This window comes from Pithys albifrons, chromosome 1 (genome assembly GCF_047495875.1).
Source record: "Pithys albifrons albifrons isolate INPA30051 chromosome 1, PitAlb_v1, whole genome shotgun sequence".
NCBI lineage: Eukaryota > Metazoa > Chordata > Aves > Passeriformes > Thamnophilidae > Pithys > Pithys albifrons.
Window position 1 is genome coordinate 89,039,783 of NC_092458.1, and position 20,125 is coordinate 89,059,907.

Consider the following 20,125-nt stretch of genomic DNA (forward strand, 5'->3'; position numbering starts at 1 on the left):
AGGCTGTTTTAGAGATGAAAAGGCTCCTAATATTCTTCCTGTAGAAAACTAAGATCCCCTGAGTATAGGCTTTTACATCTTTAGATAATGACTCCAGGTTATCATCGTGTCCCCAAGAGAACTGGAGCCAAGTGAGTGGATTTGCTTTTTATTTATCATATTCTATTTTTTTTTCATTTAACAGCCTTACTTCAAGGGCAATTATTACCAGATTTTCTAACTTCCTTCAGATATATTTCAGTCCATACATTTTCTGAGCTATCACTTGAAACAGCAGGTTTTCATGTCTGCCCTGCAGCACAGTTGCTGTCCCTGGTCCTAGGTGCAGCAGTCCTAATCTGATGTTCTTTGTTGGTGCTGTGTGCTGGACCTGTGACTATTCTCACAGAGTCCCCTTCAGTATGGTTCATGGGGTTTTTTTGACATACCTGGGCACCAAACTTGATCAAGGCTGGAGTGGTTTGGATGCAGTGGAAAATTGATCTGTGTGTCATGCAAGCAACATTTTCTGTGATCCAGAATTTCATTTGCTTGCTTTCTCACAGCAGTGTGCCTTGATTAAGCCCTGCTCAGTTTTTAATCTCTGATAACCCCATTTTTTTCCTGCCCAGGCAGTTATTTTTCATCCTATTTTTGAACAGTAGATTATTTCTGTCCTAATTCTCTACGCTGCTTCTTTCTACTCTGGACTTGTCTGTGCTGAATTACATCCTATTTCAAAGCATTTTTCGAGGCTATCAAGATCATTTTGAAATGCTGATATGTTAGGACGTAGAGGTTTGGAAGACAAACCTCCCCCTAGTTCTTAATGCTGTTGTAAACTCTTGTGCTCTTATCTCCTCAAATCTCCTCCTGCATTCCCCAGCAAAAAAAAAAAAAAAACAGAGAAATTTCTACAGTGGGTACCTGTGAGGAAATTCTGAAACTGTGTCGAAGGGTCAGAAAGCTTGAGTAGTTCCTCTGCTGACAGTAGCTTCTAACTGACCTGAGGAATCACCATAAATTCAGAGCCTCTTTTCTCTCTGCTGTGGCAAGGGTCATGGGATGGGTGTAAATTGAAAGATTTGTTCAAATAAGCAATCCAGGACAGGCTGGATTCTGCATGGGTCTTGGGGTAGGAAAGGAAGTCTCTTTATCCAGGGCAGGTTTTTACAGTCAGGAAAAAAAATCCACTCTCTTATAATTTAAATAGTTGCAAAAAGAATTGTTGGTTCCCTGTCTGTCTACTGAAATGAATGTTCTCCTGGGAATACTTTTGGAGGCAGAGAACAGTTGCCTCACCTGTTTACTAGAGGGCAGCAGTGAAGGGGGAGCTCAGCAGAGTTTCTAGCACCCACACTCAGTGTGATCTTTCCCAGAGGTTTATAATCTGTGTTTCAGGATGCTGCTCATGCTGGCACAGCATGGAGGAGCCACTGTTCTTTGCTTTTGGCATATTTGTTTTGTGTCTTGCTTTCGGTGCATTGAAGTTTTCAGAACGGACTCCATGAAACAGTTATGCAGGTGGGTGAAGGAGGAGACTCTGCAGGACACTCAAGTGTTTTATAGAAAGTTAATCTTGCCTCTTTTCTAAGCAGTCTTAAACAGCACAGAACTCTCAACTGTGTGCTGCATAAAATCTTCCTGGCTTTATACAGTTTCTCCATTCATAAACCTTGGTCAGGATTAAAATGTTTGGTTGCATTCCCCTTGGTGGTAAGTCAGTGCAGGTAAACTCAGGAGAGGATTTCAGGTGCCTGTCCACCCCAGCTGTTGACAGAAAAACAGAGCACTGAAGTTATGTGTGTGTCTGATGGTTGATGTTTTCTTGCAGGTTGCTCAGATTGTGAAGCATGAGATGGAAAATGCCATCAAACTCTCAGTAAAGCTGAATGTGAAGGTGAAAATTGGCCCTAGCTGGGGAGACCTGCAGGACCTGGAGCTCTGACTGCAATGCAGCTTCTCACATGTGGTGGGGCAGAAGGTGCTGAGGACTGGGCAGGGCGAGGGCTGCGATCACCTGCTGGCAGTGTGATCCTCCCGTGCTGTGTGTCTACTACCTTCCAAACGTATGGGAGAGCTGGTATGAATGCACCAAGCCAAACCTTCAGAGCTCAGAGAGAGCAGTGAAGCGTGTTTACAGAACTGTGAAATTATTAATTGCTAAAAGAAGAGTGTTGAAATGAATTTTGTTATAGTATGCTTGATATTGTACAAAACCCCAAAGCCTAATGAATTTATTACGTATGAAATGAGCTGGATTGCTTTATTAAAACAAGGCACAAAGATAATCTGGCAGTTCTTGTGTGTAATTGTCTAGGACAAAAAAAAAAGTCATTGTGATTGCACTTGATGTGGAATTTTACAGGTCTCTGCCAGGATTATCTTATACTGGATTCTGATGATAATACTCAGATGCTGAAGTGGCTTTACAGCTGGCTGGATTTCTGAGCAGCTGTGCAGCGTTCACAGCGAGTGGAACCAGTGCTTGGTTGGCCTTTGACTTTTAAGAATGCATTTTTGTGGCTGCTGTAATTAGTCCTACTGCTACCTTGCAGACAGGGCTCAAGAGAGATATTGTTTTGGAGTCCCTTAGAGTTAATACAAAATCACCAGCAAAAACATTTTAAAAAATGAAATTCAATGTATTGTTTAAAAACTTAATGGTAATTCATATTTTTTGTGAAGAAAAAACCTATCTCAGTATGCCCAGATGATGTTGCAGCAGCATTCCTGGTGTTTGAGGTCTGGTGTGTTTGAGAGGAGTCAGGAATTGCTGCACAGTGGTGGGTGACCTGTGGCTCTTCATCCAGAGACCAGTCTGCTAGAAAGCCTTACACTCTGTGTTGGTAGCCCCAAATAAAAACTGCTCAGATTTCCCCTGCGTTTTGTCTCTCAGTGTCTTTGACCCTGACCCTGTGATTGGGCAGAAAGTTTTTTCTGGAAGTTTGGGCTTGTCAGGGTGAACTGGTGATGAGTCTGACTTAGGTCAGCTGCTGGGATCAGAGATGCTTCAGAACAAGGGCTTCAAAATAGCTCCTTCAAGGAAGGAGCTTGTAGGGAATTAATCTGCCACTATTGACATTACTCTGCCCACTACTACCTTCTGATCTGGCTAAATCTCACAACACATGCTTTTATTTCCCTTCCAGACGGCTGTGATGGTTACACAGGTCCAGCTGTTTCCTTAACTTTATATAATGCCTAACCCTGGATTCTGTAATTTTCATCGTGTAGCCCTTGTATATTACAAGAAAGGGAGAACAAGTTCCTCCTGTCATCTTCCTTATGTCTCTAATTATTATATCATGTCTTTCTTCTGCAGTTCCTCCCTGATGTAATCAATCTCCATCTTTCCATTCTTGCCTCCTGTTAGAAATTTTCAACCCCTAATTATTCTTTCATTTCTGAACTTATGCTGAATCCTTTTTGAGCACTGTACTTTTGAAGTTGCCTTTACAGCCTGATCTGAGAGGATGCACACTTGGCTTTCAACAGCCTGAGAGCAAGCTTGAGCTTTTTAACTTCAAATGAGGCCCTTTTGGCATGGCCATTATCCTGACATCAGAAGTACCTTGCACTGAGGTTTGAAGAACACACCGGGTTTTCAAAGATGTTAATGGGCCCTGCGTACAAAAGGCTGCATCCCAGACTCTGCTCCACCACCTGCCTGTTGTGCAGCCAAATGGACACGTGGCATTGAGTCAGAGCCCCAGGTGAGGATACCTTGACTGCCCTTCTCAGCACCGACTTGGCCTTCTTTACTGTTCTGTATTTCACTTTACATTGAGAATTTTTGTTTTCTTCTTGCCTGCTCAATGCTATGGTTTTCTACGACATCTGTCACCTGATGGCTGAGCTCTTTATCCACGGCATTCAGTTGATAAGTTGTTTTTTTTCTTGGCTTATTAAAGCTTTTGTTACTAACAGATCTGAGCCTTGGCACCCTGGTGCCTGACCATTTGTGTGCTCTGCCTGTGAAGCTGCTGGGTTGGACTCATTGTCAATTCACATGGCCTAATGATTTCCTGTCCTTGGGTGTCATGCGGTGATACACCTGTGCTGTATTTCAGGCCTCACTGGGGCTGCTGTAATTTGGGTTGCTTGTTCTTTGGCACATTACATTATTTCCAACCACATACTGTCTTCAGAATTTCCAAAGGATGGCTCTCCTGCGTATTTCTCAACGAGCTCTCTAGACAGGGGTAATGCTAGTCAATAAAGGGATTGACACAGACCTAAACTATCTTGCCTGACAAACTCGATGAGTTCATTTTAATTAAGCAGTAATTTGGAGCAAATGAGAAGATAAAAGGTAGCCACTGCTCTGTGAGTGAGGCGGCTGCAGCGTTTGAGTCATGTTATTAGGACCGGCTCTGAGCTGTTGCCTGATTGCTGCTATTTACATTCCTTAATTCTGATTAGACTTTAACTCTTAGCAAGACTGAGCAGGGGAAGCAGAAAAGGGCTTAGGTCAGATAAGCAGAGGTGCTCCCCAGAGAATGGTACATGTTACGTTCTGAAGGTGATAGAGGGAACCTGGCTGTTCACATTAATTACCTATTTTTGCCTGTGGGCCCCTCTTCACCCACCTCTGATGGGCTGAGGCCTGTGTTTAGTTGGAACTGGGCTTTTTGTTAGTTCAGGACCTGATAAGGAGAGTGCAGGTTTAGTCTGTGTCGTTGTAGTCAGGATGGGATGTATCTGATCATGTTTGCTCTCTGTTCCCGAGCTGGTTTGTGTGTGACTCTGCAGTCCACTCCAGCCTCCTGTTAGCTGGTGCAGCCCAGGACCAGGACAGATAAACACTGCGGAAGGGGTAAGTGTTCTGTTTGTTAGAACTGTTTTGCAGCCCTGTCACTCGCTACAGCAGCCTAGTCCTGCCTTGTGCCCTTGCACTGCACCAGCAGGTGGGTGTCTCTCTGCCAAAAGAAATCGGGTTGGGATCCAGTCCTGAACAGGTAGGTGTAGTCACCAGGAGTGCCTTGTCTTCACACGCGTGAACCTGTGACCCAGCTCCTCATAGGGAGAGCCCGTGCCCTCGGGCTGCTCAGCAGCCCTGTTCTGTTTGCTTTGTATCTGCTTTCTCATGGAAATGACTCAAATTGCCATTCAGCTGCCTACTGGTATGGGGCAGAAATTGCCCAGCCTTGGTAGCAAGTGTTCATGCCTTTGGTGTTTGCTACAGCCTTTCGGTCCTTTTTCTCACATGCAGACCGCAAGCTTGTTTTGTCTTGGTCTTTCTGCTGCAGCTTTCCTTCTCTCCCTGCCTACAGGAAATGGTAAGATGCAGGTGGCAGCTAATGACACCTGTAGTCTGATCTGATTTGCTCCTTTTGCTTTTCTCCCATACCACTTGCATTTCATCTAGAAGACAGTTGTAAAGTTTTTCCTGCAAATATGTGCTTAAAAGAGGGAACTGGAAGCTCAGTACCCTTGGCTGACATTTTGAGCCTCTCCTGACAGAACAACTCAAACATGCTGTTGGGAAGTACCCTTTAATGAGCACATTTCTGCCCTTCTGAGAGCTCAGCTTGCAGGTGCCTGAAGTGGAGGTGACATGAAGGGTGCTCTTGGTTGGTTAGGAAATGCAAGCATAAGGCTGGGAATATTTGTGGGGGCTGGAACTGCAGTTATGGGCTCCATGTGAGCTCCCTGCAATAAACCATGGGAACATTAGCTGGGCTGTGGGTTTTTATCTTGCAGGAGCTGCTGGAGGAAGGAAGGTGACCATCCCCACCCCAGCAACAACCACAACTGCATTTTTTGTATTCCAGAATGACTGAGCAGTGTAAACTCCATCCAAAGCCTTTACACAAACAATGCACCTTTGAAATACTATAACGAATCCAAGAGTAGAGGTTGAAAAAAGAGATCTACACCAAGTAGTATCAATTCTTTCCTTTATTTTCTTTCCCTCTTTTTTTTTTTTTTGGTTATTACTGGGGATTTGAAACAGCCTCAGTTAAAGATGCCTTAGTTTTGTGATGCTGATTTAGGATACCTGTGGAAACAGGACATGGTTAGCGCAGGAGGGTGCGGTTCACCCCAGTTTAGCCTTCGTTCTGAGAGACACGTAATGACTTGTTAACAAACCCCACACATATTAAGTCCACATTTCCTTGACACTGAATCTGAGTATTTGTTGCTATTTAAAAAAGTACAACGTTTGATTTGTTGATTTAATCACAAAACAAAACACATGGATGGAAACACTCATTTACGTGACTATTGCTTATACACCTAAGATGAAGAGCTGACTACAAATGGCCACACGCCTTCCTTAATGAGAGAGAGTGTGTTCTTACTGAGACCATACCAAGGCAAAAACCCATTCAAGACTGAAATATACTGTGCTTGAATTCACCTTTAGGATATGGAAAAGGCTCTATAGGGGCATAGCCCAGGGTATTTGAGGGGCATAATTAACCAAAAGCTGGGGGTTTGCCTGTGCTACAATACACATGGCTTATGAATGAAGGAGGCCTGAGGCTGAATGCAGCTCTCAAGCTCCAGTGATTTCTTCCCTTCTTAAATCCTGAAACAAAAAAGTTTGTATGTCTATCTTTGTTACAATGCACATGCTGTGGTGTTAAAGGGATTCTGGAAAAGGAATATAAACTGTTCTGGAGGGGTTTTATGTTATAATTTTATACAAGAGGTACAGTAAATAGAGTATTTCTGTGAAATATTTATGTAACAAGCTATGTTCTGGTATTGTGGGGAATGTCCAACTCATGTATGTAGTTGAACTGTAGAACTGTAAAAAAACCCCAAAATTCCTCAGATAATTATGCAAAACAAAATCTGATTCTCAAAATTTCCAGTGTCCTGTCTTTTAATTCAAGATTTGAAATGTAACTTAAAGCTCTAGGAAATTTTTATTAGTGATAAAATAGCTTGTACTTCATTGAAGACTTGCCAACTCTGCAAGTTTAAAGATAATCTATTTAATGCATTTTCTCTGTCTGTCTAGGCATAAGATTAAAAAATCTGGTCAAACCCAAGGCATGTGTGCTGTTGGACGTTCTGTGTGTCTGGTTTTGGATGTGATTGTGACAGAGCTCCTGGAAAGAAGAATAGAAGGGAATAAGGTATCCAAATGAATTTGGATTTTAACTTGGACAAATATTTCCAGCCAATCTTGCATGTTGAAGCTGAGGATTGTGATGTTGAAGATACATCTAAGCTTAGGATTTTGCTTGAGGTGGTGCTGTCTTAGTGGGAAAGGTGAAAGCACAGAAAGATTTCAACATCCAGTGACAGCCAGTGTCCTCAATTTTCTTACAGCCAGTCACAGTCTTACAGTCTTTCTTACAGTCAGATGCTGTGCTCATTGCTTGGAGTGCTGCAGCTTTATGCCTTTCCCTAACAGTCTTTAGTAGTGTTCAGGTCAAGCCTTTAAAAAATCCCACACTTTCCCTCACTTCACAATAAATCAACCAGGCAAGAAGTTTTCCTCCCTCACTGAACTTTTAAGTGATGATTTTTTCCACATACATGGTAAATCTTGATAGAAAGCATTTAACAGTGTGCACTAACAAACTTATACAACATATACATTACATATATATATATTATATATATAGAATGTTCTATATACAAACATATACAACTTTTTATTTCTCTACAGACTACAAGAAAATTGCTAATTATAGTCACAAGTGGTGAACTTAACAGAAATAGTAATTGGTAACTCTCTGGAAATATGTAAAATATGTAAGAGTGGAAAGCTGTGACCTCATGAGTACTAGAGAAAAGTTGCTTAAAAGTTTAGTATTAAAAATTGTAAGTTTGAGGGCTGCTGAATTCTCATTTCTCTGTTGCATAAAAATGCAAATGGAAATCTACTGGCAGGTTTTTTACCCTGGTGTTAAGACAGAGACTGTTGGCAGCCAAAGTCAGTCAGGCAATTGTGTAAAATACTTGTTGAAGTCACTTGTCTCTCTGGGTGTGCTGGAAAGATTAGCAGTTATTAAGAATTGCTCTTAAATTTTCAGATGATTCTCAAACAAGGAGGTGGGCTGATGCTATTTCCACTGAAAGCCACTGAAATCATGTTAATGGAGGGCTCAGTAATATTAGCCACCCATGTGAGGTACAGCCAAAATCTTAGGCAGCCCTGGTGCCATCCTTGTCACTGTGGTGAGCCGCTGGCTGCCTGAGCACCGCCCCTTGGGCTGCACTGCTGCCTGTGACACACCAGGCCAGCATGGAAGGGGAGTTGGCTGCTGGGGTTTGAATGCTGCCCCAAGTGATTTGGTTGTCCAGAGACTGGTGGTTTTGGGTTATAGACCAGAGCACAGGCCAAGTGAAAATTTGTTTAAACAGAAGATCAAATTGCTGTTCTGTTGTTGTCATTTATTTCTCATTCTAGATACCTGCTTAGAGTGATGCTTCCTCACAGGCACAATGGGTTAGTTCTGTGACCCAGCCACTGGAAGGAATTTCCCAACTAGGCATCAGAGTGGCGAGTTTGGCATTTCCTTAAACACAGACACACAGATACCGTCTCAAGTTATGGACAACTCCAATTTCTTAGCTCTCAGCAGAAACCCAGGCATTGCTCAGCCTTTGACCTTTTTCCAAACAAGTTTCTACAGTTCTCACAACTAAGAGCAGTTTCTCTTGTGCCAGATGAACTTCTTGTCTCATTCCCAGTTGAGCTAGACCTGCCAATGCCATAATTTTGATTTTGCCCACATAGAAATGTACAAATCCTGTAAATCATGAAATTCTCTTGTGCTACAATGTGAACTTAATGGCTCAGTTCTCTTCCAACCCTTTAACTGTGCAGTGGGCTGATAGTGAGGCCAGGCTTCTGGATGGTACAGTTTCCTGGGCTGCATTTTGTTGTAGGTAAAGGAAGAATATGGAAAAGACATCTTTGAGAAGGATCATCTGAACACTAGAATGACACCAACACCAGTGAAGTTGAGGTCTAGTTAGGAGGAGTGGTGCCTGTCTGTGTCAGTGTCCATCAGGACTCCCTGAAGGGACAATGTTGCTCTTCTCATATACAAAAATTTTAAATGCCGTTTTTCCAGCTTTTCCTCATCTCCTTTTTCTAATTTGAAACTATGTCCAGGTGCATGAAAACAAGCCTTCAGTGCCTTGTTTCCAAGCCAATGTTGGAAAAGTTTCTAATTTAAGAATTGAACTGTGTGGCAGTGAGGCTCTTGTGTGCTAATGTGGAACATTCTTATGGACTAGGAATCCATTTATGTGGACAGGCAACAGGTTCTGTTGACTGTTCTCTCCTGTAGCTGCGGGCTGCAGAGTTTTCTGCGGAGTTCACTGTAGAAACCAAACAAACCACTTTGAAGCCAAAGCAAATTACCTTTAGCAGTGTGAACAGAGAATCAACTGCCACTCACTCATGGTATCATTTTATATATGTGTTATATATCTATGTTAACAATGGTTTTCCATGTTCCTCCCTTGGCCCATTGTTTAGTCTTGCTGCTCTGATCTCTCTTACAGGGTTTGAGGGGATTACTGTGCAGGTCCCTTCACATAATTTCAGCTGAGCACTTGTCCAGCATCACTGCTCTGCAAGCTGCTAAGTAGCCTCTGTGAGCAGAATATGACAGGACTGTGGTTTGCCATCTTGCCTTTCTTAATTTGAAGAAGTGGTTTCCAAAGCTGGTTTTCTATTCCTGCTATGGAGAAATAAGGCAACCAAGTGATACAGACTCCACGGGGATGAAAAGTGCCATGGCCCCTTCAAGGACAACTCAGATAAATCTGGAGCACATTTTCAGAAGTACAGATAAGGATGACATGTCATGTGCTCTGAATTGGAAATAAACCACCTATGCTCATGTTATGTTTTGGACAGTGCCTGTTCAGCTACCTGTAAAATCTGTAAATTTTGGGCATAGGATTTGGAATCTATTTTTCTCAGATGTTAAAAAGAATTGATTTCAAGCAAGGTTTTTCAAGGGAAATAAATGGCAGATAAGAAAATGCAGCTAAACTTATTTAACTTATTTTTATGTGGAGAACAGTAGCAAACATGCTTGAAATGTACTGGCTTTTTATAATGTCACTTTTAAAAAATAAAGATTTTTGCTATTTGTGTGTTTGGTTTTTTTTTTTGCTCAGAATAGAAATAAATCCCATTTTTCTTCGGTCACAACATGCTTTCTTTTTCTCTTTTTTTTTTTTTTTAAGATGGCAATTAGTCATGCAAAGTTTTATAAGTGCATTAACATTCGAGTTTGTACAGAATATTTTTAACCAGATGCACTCTCCCCAGTTCATACCTACAGCTTCTGAAAAACTACATGCCACAGTGATGGTTGAGTTCCTTTTGGAAAAAAATTGGCCACTGCATGAGCCAGCTGTTGGAGGAAGACCCTCACGATTCCAGCTTCTATCTCACAGTCTGTAAAATTTCCCCTTGACGTCCACTGTGATGAATCCAATCATAGTAACAGGCAAACATCTTCTAGGAGAAAAGAACGGTCTCTGGCCAGTGACTGGTAGATTTGGGAATGAATGTTGCTTCCCTGAACAGTGTTCTTAATAAAGCCACAAGCAGCTTCTTTGAAAGTCTTAAAACTGGTACCACTTTTTGTCCTTGTATTTCAGCATCACCTACAGAAATGGGAAAAAAACCAAAAAATGGCAATAAAACACTGCCCTGCATATCGGGTATCACACATGACCCAGGCCCACTATCTGTCACAAATTTCATAACTCAACAAGGAAGAGCAATGCAGTACTTCACTAACAGTGTTATCTGGTCTTGAGTCCACTGAGATATCATATTTAATTTCATAGTTACTATGTTAAAAAAAGTGTTACCTGCTCTTGCTGTTCTATATATTTTTCCCAAGTAGCTTTAACTACCTTTTCAAAAACTAAAGGTATGAGAATTAACAGGAATTTGATTTTTTACTTCTATAGAAAAAAGCTTATCTATGGAGCATCTATATATGTCCTGAATATATAAACATTTTTGCATTTCAGGGTACATTCTTTCTGCCTCACACTTACAAAAGCCAATAAAAATGTAAAGATCTTGTGCAGACACGTGATGCACATTAAATGGACAACATGCATTTGGGGAAGTATTCTTTAATGTTGTTTTATCTTCAAGAAAAATCACTTTAGTTGATTCCCAGTCTTAACAGTGTGGGATGGAAGATCTTTTCCAGCCCTAAGCACAGAAGCTGTCTATTCCAGGCAAGCCCTATTCTATATAACTGTACCACAGTGTTGTGCCAGTAATGTTCTCCTCCTCTTCCCAGTAAGATCTGTAAAGGTTCCTATATACTCATCCACCTACCTGTTTTCTGCCCTACTGCATAGATGTGCTGCATTAAGTGGCTTAAAAAAACAAATCATAATGAATTAGTGAGAAAGGCAAGATGAGAAGTGCCATGTTCTAAATTCAGAGGATAACAATGGATGCTCATTTATGGGAACATGAAAGGAAGAGGTATGCATTGGAAGTTTATTTTTGGCATTGTCATTGTTTGGGAGCAGGAAAAGTGGTGTGTCAGTTAAGAGAGTACACCTCCAACAACATGAAGGTGAAGGGAGAGAACTATATTGACTTTCCCAAAGGGAAACAAAGGCTGGGTTGCAGGGTTGGCAGTTCCTAGTTCTGGGTGTGTGGTGCCCCTACCTCATGGGCATGTTTGGAAAACGCCTCTGCGCTGGCCATCATGCTGGCAGTCCTTTCATCCAGCTCTCCCAGTTTCTGTCCCCTCTCGTCGAGGGCAATGCGCGCACGAGTCAGGTCCCCAATGACGCCTCCCGCGGCTCCTCTCACACCTTCAATCCCACCTGATCCAGGGATGTGCTGGGCGAGACTGCGGGAGGCTTTTCCTGCCGTGGCCTCGCCAACTGCAGCGGAGAGATGGACACAGAGAGAGGAGTGAGTTCCTGGCTGTCAGTGCTTCTCAGCCTCCAGCCGCAGCCTTGCAGCAGCGATGCCATTGGATGGGCAAATGGCACACCTGCAGTGCAGACGTATGCCCTCCCCTCCACTGCTCAAGGGAAACTGCCAAGGTGTAGGAATTATGGGAAGGCAGACAAGGACCACCCCCCTCCCCCTTCACTGTGTCTACTTTTTATGGATGATCTAAATCTTGTGTATTCCTCCATTCCTAGATGACAAGGGCAGGTGGTCCTGTGAAAGAATTTCTGACAACCCAAAACCTCAATAAATTACTCACAAAGCTCCTCTCTGTCAAAAGCTTGTCCGCTTCCTCCAAAAAGTCCTTTGAGAAAGCCTCTGTTTTGGGCTTCTGGTGTTTCCACAGGAGTAAACAAATCCCCAAGCATGTCCTAGCAAAGCCAGAAAAAAGTCTGTGTGAAAAATCAGTGATATGAAAACAGTTCTAGGTGCTTTCTTCATTTGCATCAACAAGCCAGTTGCACTGGATCTAATTAACTAGTTTTTTAAGAGTCTGTTGTGTCAACGGCGTGGTGTACTCAGCATTTGTATTTCCTGACAGGCAAATGCTTGGGCTAACTAGATTCACTCGTGCTTTCAAAGGCACTTGGCTTGTCACTGCCCAGGCCCACGTTCATTACAACAGACAAACAGTTTTAAGTAATGCAGGATGAAAATACCAGTGATAAGATCACATTTTGATTAGAAATGACAGAGGCAACACTATACTTGAATTAACAATTTGTTTATTATTAGTTTTGCTTTAGAGATTACTCAAGCTGAGCAGTCACTCTGCTTTCTTTTTATAGTGTACCTGAGCTGAGTGCTTGATAGTTCAGAGAGTTTGGTGGCTTGTGGTTTGTTTGATTTTTGTAGGGTTGGTTTGTTTGTTTTTAAACAAACCCCATTACCTTCCATACAACCTTCCCCTGCCCCATTATTATGTCACCGGTAATGCTAAATAAGCACATCTGCTACATCTTGGAGCAGTCGACCCAAACAAATCTCAGGTTTGGATTTATTTGCAGCAGTACTAAGAAAAGCCAGCCCTCTGGAATAAAACTGATGAAGAAAGTGTGCATTCCCAGTGGTGTTTGACACCAGTGAGGCTGTGTGCACTGGGAACAGTTGCTGCCCTGTTGCTCAGCTCTGTGTTTGCTCACCCAAGCCTCAACAGGCAGATACAGCTGTTGTGCTACACAGAGCACTCACTCCCGGGAGGCTGACTGCTAGGACAGTGCTGTGACTCACACTTACTGCTCCTCTGCACAGTCACCTGCTCTGGGGAGAAAAATTACTGCAGCCCTTGGAGCCTAAGTGGAGGCTCTCACGCAGCCTGGCTTTGTTTTCCTAGGTGGCATGTGACACTGCTTTTTGTACACATATAATGACTGTGCAAACCTTTTTGGTGCAAAAGCCAAGATAAAAGCAGCCATAGTCCAGCAGTAGAGAAGCAAGGGCTTTGTTTCCCTTTGGTTGGTTGTTGTAAGAGGCTATTAAGGCTAATACAAAAAAGAAAAAAATCTAGCTGGTAACAGCCTCTCACTGCAGGCCCATAGTCTAAGATACATCAGTCAAACCTTTTGATTATTTTAAAATTGGTTCCCTGCAAAATAATCTCTTCTCTGATGCACAAAAGCTTGTGTGCAGCCCTCACTCCTCACAGTGCTTTTTCAGACCTGAGACAGACAGTGCTGTGATGCAAGTTGAGCAGCTCAGCACATGTTATTCCCCAGGGCATAGTGAGTGCTGGCAGGACCATTGTTTTAATATTTTCATCCTAGTTTACTGCTAATTATATAATCTAGAACTTATTCCCTCTCTTTCTCCCCCCCCCCCTTTTTATTACTCATGTTTCTCCCTATAACCTCTAATTCCTTCTTTTCAGTAAATACATTTGCATTTGCATTTTCGTTGTAAAAAAATCCCAGCAAACCAGCCCATATCTAACTGTGAAGACTTCCTGCACAGCTGCAGGTGACAGTGCATGAAAAAGCCCAAAGAACAATGGAGCCACTGACCTCTCTCTGTTGCTTTGGCATCATTCAGTCAGGGAAAGTGCAGGGGAGCTCCTGCAGCACAGCTTTCACTTCCAGTGCTGAAGTTTAGCAGTAGATATGTGCCAACTTACACCTGAGGAGTCGGGTCCCTGGCCCTCCCACCCAAAGGCACCACAGCAAGGGTTTGAGCCCTACCTGCAGGTTGTCACACATCTCCTGGCTGTATGTCAGGCGCTGGATCTCTGTGGGAGAGCTGAGATACAAAGCCTGCCCTTCATTAGTGAAGCAAAAGGTCCGTGCTATCCTCATGTCTGTTACAGGCAAATAGTTGATGTCCAGCAGTGGGCGAAGGCTGGGCAAGCTGAGGAGAAGCAGATTCCCGGGTTACTCACCAGCTGCCACTCATGGTACACCTGCTCTGTGGCTGCATTATAGACCAGCATTTAAGTTTATGCTTTTCATAACTGGAACAGCTAACTGCAGTTCTAAGCTGAAAAATTCTGCCATAAACATGCTGTCTTCTATCATACTTGATTTGCTTGAGTAGAGCAGTTTCAGCTGCCTTGCCTCAATGACCCTTAGCCTTCTGATACTGTCTGGATTTGGGATGCACATGTGGCACAGTATGGCTTGTGCCACATGGCTGGGCAGTTTGTAGGGTAAGGCCTGTCTCCAGCTCCTGCATGGACATCTGCAGGAGTAGGCATGGCAGGGCCCTGTTTCCACCCTTGCAGACAAAGACTTCAGCATTGCCTTTGCTGTCCTTCAACTTCTCACAGTTTGCTGTTTTGTACAGCACTTTCTAAAATTTAAATGGCCTGGTCAAGGAAAAGGGGTGCAGCAAGGTGAGGGTATGACCACAGGGCTACTGCACAGTCAGCTCCCTGAGGGAGGTGACAAGAAAGAGAAACCAGGTGCTCTGAACAGAAAGTCTTTGGAGGCGGCAAGAGTGGGATCTGCTACTTCACATGGGATAAATGGTACCCTTACTATGGCTGAGTTCTGTACTCCTCTATGTCTGACCCACCATAAGCAAGCAAAATTATCAGAGTTTTCTTTTCTGAGAGTTAAAAGTCATCAACCATCAACAGTCATGGGTAAGGGATTTCTATGGAAAAAGGGATCTTGCTTTGCTGTGCACCTGCCTTAATTCCCCGTGTGGAGACAGCCCAAGGAACAGGCCCACGTGGCTGCAGCAAGGCAGGCAATTAAATGCACGCACCAGGGAGTTAATGCAGAGCATCAGGCACTCAGGACCAAACACAAGTGGAATGTGAACGGCACTGTGCCACCTCTTTGCTTAGTTTTGCCACAAAATTAGTTAGATAAGTACCTCAGTGTCATGATGTGCCCATTGGCACAAAAGCACGCCAGACAGACGCTGTTACAGAGGGTGACCACATCTGCTCGCAATAAAAAGGACGTTTCGGTGATGTTGTGGACATAAAGACATGTTTGGGAAGGCAATGAGAAGACTTTGGCTTGTTTTTCTGAACAAATGACTGCAAATTGATGATCACCCATATCCTGGGAGGAGGAAGGGGAATGCATGACAAGTTTCCTTTTCCTTGCTTTTTCACCGTCATCAGCACTGTGTGGATCCCTCCATACTTCATACGGCGGATGTGTCAATGTCCCCATGGAGTCCAAGCATGCAAAGGTCAGCACAGCTCCCTTCAGTGTCAGAACAGTGCCTGCAAACACAGTTTCGTCTCACTGACACTGGCACCACAATTAGACTGGTTGTCAGCACTGCAAATGCATGCAGTGCAGCTGACATTCAGCTTTTGTAAACAGAGCAAACATATTAATCTAGCTAAGGTGACAAGTCTTGCTTGCTCAGTTCTCTCTGACCATGCAAGAAGGTGACCAAACAGTCAGCCAGTACTGAAAAAGTATCAGCCAGCTGATATCTATAATAATGGATATAATACATGCTATTGAATACTGTAGAGATAGCCTGTTGTTTATCTCCTCATTATACTAGTAGGATATTTATTCCCCAGCAGTAAAATTGCTCTTCTTAGTCTGACGACCTTCAATAATTGTTTTTCTAAACAAAGTGGGGGTGGGAAACCTCTGTTCTTGTGCATTCTCTGTTTTTTGTCTGTTTTTTAAGCACATGCTGCCTCTCTTCAGACCTGACCTCTCTCAGCCCTCTGTTCCCTCTGCTACACCATCTGTCACTCACTCAGCCAAGGATCTCTCCTGGTACAGCAACCTGCCAACATTTTCTTTTCCTTTCCTGAGCTCCCTTCTGCTTCTCTGTAGCTTTCTGATAGTGAGACAGCCAAACTGTTCACAGCATCCCAGGCAGGACTGCACAAAGGACTGTAATTTCACAATATGAAGGAACTCTGCTAATTTCCCTGTCCTCACAAGAAACGTTTGCCCATGACACATGGTAATTTTTGGAACTAACACAACCAAAGCATCTCAGTCCATGAAGCTGCATGTGCCAGGTAGTGAGTGACCATTGCTCGATAGATACATTGAGAAATTTCTGCCCAAAAGGGCATACAAAATCATGCAATTATACCCCTAGTTGTACCAAGACAGGTAAGAAATGGAAAAAGAGTTGCACTCTTACCACTTGGTGACACCATGACTGGCTCTGACTGCCGTAAATCGTCGCTAGCAGGCAGATTAAGGGAGAGGATTAAGACCATACCAAGGCCTGTTCCAACCCAGAGACAGGGGGAGACAGCAGAGTCATTCTTTCGGGCAAAGGACTCCATGAAGTACAAAGCTGTAATGGCCTCCTTTGAGTCCCTGTCAATACTGGACACGCTGGAGCTTCGGGAACGGCTGAAGGAGTTTTCCCTATTTTCTGCATAAATAAATACAAACAAACAGGCATAAATTGGTATTCCAAGACCAGGTGCAAACCTGCAGCAAATACAAACTTCCTGTAGAGTAGAGAAAAGACAGAGTTTTCGTAACCTGGGCAAACATTCTGACACTATCACGATACCAGCTTGCTGCCAGTGTATAAATAAGTGTGGAAAATGCTGTCAGATCTCATCAGTTAGGTCTGCATTAGAAATAGCTGCTTATTATGGAGATTAGCATGGACTAATTAGAATTTACAACAGCCTTAGCTCAAAGGACTTGTTCTAAATAGCACAAAATAATTTTAGACCCATATGTTACCAATGCATTTAAAATTAATCCATGTATCTCATTGCTGCAGGACATGAAGGGAGATGCCATTACCAGCTTCAGAGCACGTGTCCTTTGCTCTGCTCTTGTTGCCATCACTAGGATGTTCTAGCTCTGCATTCACAGCCATCATTTATTGTCAAGCTATTAATAACTGCTCCCTGGGGAACAGACACCCATTGCTAAACTGAGCCCGTAACCAAAACATCTCAGGATACAAATCGACTCTGGCTTCCCAGGGAGTGAAGTGAGAAATCAGCTCTGTGCCCTTGGCAACAACTGCAGAGTGAGCTGGCACTGACTGGTTCATCTTCCTGCCTAAGCCTTAGCGGGCAACATCAAGAGCCAGCTGGAGACAGAGCTGTGTTTTCCTCACTGCAAGTACACAGGTACAGAGACTGAGCTTTTCAGAGAGAGGTAACAATGAGCAGGGTCTGACTGCTGTGGGGCCATGGATCTCTGCTTTGCTTCCCCTAGTGCCAGGCAGGAAGCACAGAGCTGTGCAAGGGAGCCCCTGGAATTAGCAGGAACTGTCAGTGGCAACACAATGGAAGTTATAAAGCACAACGAGGCAAAAAAGCTACTGAAGAGCAAAGGAGCCAGAAAGCAGATGGGAGTGGGGCTGGCTGCTAGCAAAACAATTTGTGCCTGTGCTGCTGTTTACCAACCTGTAGTCAAAAATAGAGTTAGATCATTGGAAATCCCACATGCTCTTCTGCAACAATAGGTATTGGCCAGGAGAGTCTAGAGGTGGATAAATGCTTGAAGATACTCAACCTGACATAAAGGGCTCAGTTCTGAATGTGTAATTATGAAGTAGATCTGTATCTGCTGGAAATTATCCTTTGTATAGCTCAAAAGAGACTCATCTCTTCAGAGCCAACAAAACTGTCTGAAAAGAGGAATATTTTGTGCTATTGTTGAAGAATAAAATTAGAAAATTACTTTCTCACATACTCCAACTTAAAACCGAGCTGTCTCATGTTGTTTGTATGGCTCCTGCTCTTCACCAGAAACAGGAGTGTTTTTGCTGATGAATCTCTTCCTCAGACAACATCTTGCAGCATTGTATTCCCCTATAGAGATGCCTCAGTGTAAACCACTGAAGTCATCCTCTTCACCACGACTACCTGTGGAAGGCTGGAGAGAAACATGGGAAAGCACTACTGGGACCACACCAAGCATTACTACATACACTACCTTAAAAGCAGGCACAGAGGGATGGGGGCAAATTATCCTTCTACTCTTCCACACTTGGGCCACCTTCTGCTCTTTGAGGGCACGTGTAACTTGTCAAACAGGAGCTTCACAAGGTAATTGTCCCTGGCACTTCAGTGAAAAGAAACTTATGTCTGTTTGAAACTTCCAAGCACTGCCCTCATCCCATTTCACTTTCATGTAGGACCTGTTGCAGCTCTCTAGTTCTGTCTTGGTACTGCTCAGTGTAGTCACCCAAACCCAGGATTGATGGTGTACCTACAAACACAGCTTCTAATACCTTGAGAGTTAGTGTCTCCCATAACCCCAAGAACTTGTATTTCGCCTGCAGTGAACTAGTTGGCCCAGCTGCTTTCTAAGTGGCAGTTGTCAGGTAAAGAAAGTAAGACAGTAATTTCAAGGTAGAGATAATCAGGGCTCCACATATACATTTTTTTCCTCCCAAAGGGTACCTAGTTTTTAAAAAAATGTTATTATGTAATTAATTTTCTCTTTAACAGGTGTATTAATATCACAGTCAAATAAAATTCAAATATGGTGGGGCTTAAACTAAGAAAGATGTTGAAAGGACAAATGCAGTTAGTGTAGGTGACACATACAGAACTTTAAATATATGATGTGCCATTTGCATGTGTCATCAAGCTTTCTCCCTCCCTAAATTAACAAGAAATGTTCCTCACTCCTGTGCAGTACAGTTAACTAATACATCTCTGCAAAACTGACACTAACAGATAGAATATTTGGGACACTTTTGGGAACATACTGTGCCATTTTCTATTAAATACACTACTCAAGCTGAAATTCTAAAGACCAGCAAGACATATGTCAAAATTTGATGTCGTTAAACATATCTGAACAGCAAAGGCTGCAATTGCTATGTGACTTTATTGGCTAGCTCTAAAGCAAGGTAGAAATCTCTGCTCTTCCAAGATATCAGGATAAAATTTAGTTAAGATTTGTTGCCCGGGACTCCTTTCTCAAAAGATTCTACCCCAAATTCTTTATCTAGAAACACTCCATTGTATCTTAGAGAAATATAAAAGTATTTATTTTGAGAAAGTTTAAAACTTTGGCATATCTTTAGCTAGGATGATTGTTATGTCTTAAAATGACAACCCATCTTCTCTAAATTGACCTGCCAGTCTGTTGCAATCCTTGCCCCGACCACCATGTTCCAGGGGTTTTGGGTATATTTTCCTTTTCTTGCTCTGCACGATGGATGTAGCAAGAATGCCAGGTACTACACCTTTCTGCAGGAGTCTGAACCAGGACCACACTTCCAGGTTCTCCTTGTAACCTAGGTCAAAGTTTATTTGGACTCTGCTTCAGTGAGCAGACAGGACATTCACCTGAGAAAGGCTACTCAGTTCTCTTCCCATTTTCTCCTTCTCTGCAGAACATCCTGCTACATGACATTTTCTCTTAAATATGCTCCTGCCTCTAGATTGACCCTTGCTTTGAGAAAGCCCAGTATTCCTGTTTCTCTGAGAGGCACATACCCAGCTCCCAAGATCCACTGGCTCCCACACAGCCCTCTCAGACCACCACGTCCTTTTTCCTCTTTGTCTTGCAGACCTGGATTTCTTGTCTTTTCTTTTTTTCCCCAAATAGGCCTCCAGGCTATTTCTGCAGGTAGCAGCAGAGGAACTGAGAGCACCATCTCAGTGTCCCTGAGAGCTAACAAGTGACTCTGAGTTTGGGAGATGCCACTGTTCAGGCTGTTAGATGATGAGCACCTCTGAGCAAAAATTACCTTTAGTCAGAGTATTTTCAAAAGCTGCATTCCATGGGCTAAGATTATACAATGTGAACTCCACTACTCTCCTAACAGGAATCCTACTTTCTTCAAAACATT

General features: G+C 43.1%; 2 protein-coding genes across 7 annotated transcripts in view; one reads left to right on the forward strand and one right to left on the reverse strand.

Annotated features, from left to right (window-relative positions):
• POLQ (DNA polymerase theta) overlaps nucleotides 1-7,577 on the forward strand; it is a 59,771-nt gene extending 52,194 nt beyond the window's left edge. For both annotated transcript variants that reach the window (XM_071559846.1, XM_071559839.1), the window contains one exon: nucleotides 1,814-7,577. In XM_071559846.1, coding sequence (XP_071415947.1) covers nucleotides 1,814-1,927 — 114 coding nt within the window. In that variant the 3' untranslated portion in view covers nucleotides 1,928-7,577. The remainder of the gene's footprint in view (nucleotides 1-1,813) is intronic.
• STXBP5L (syntaxin binding protein 5L) overlaps nucleotides 5,872-20,125 on the reverse strand; it is a 207,439-nt gene continuing 193,185 nt past the window's right edge. For all 5 annotated transcript variants that reach the window (XM_071559888.1, XM_071559870.1, XM_071559861.1 and 2 more), the window contains 6 exons: nucleotides 16,481-16,720; nucleotides 15,224-15,584; nucleotides 14,086-14,251; nucleotides 12,171-12,282; nucleotides 11,618-11,838; nucleotides 5,872-10,581 (listed from right to left, as the gene is read on the reverse strand). In XM_071559888.1, the coding sequence (XP_071415989.1) occupies nucleotides 10,540-10,581; nucleotides 11,618-11,838; nucleotides 12,171-12,282; nucleotides 14,086-14,251; nucleotides 15,224-15,584; nucleotides 16,481-16,720 (1,142 nt within the window). In that variant the 3' untranslated portion in view covers nucleotides 5,872-10,539. The remainder of the gene's footprint in view (nucleotides 10,582-11,617; nucleotides 11,839-12,170; nucleotides 12,283-14,085; nucleotides 14,252-15,223; nucleotides 15,585-16,480; nucleotides 16,721-20,125) is intronic.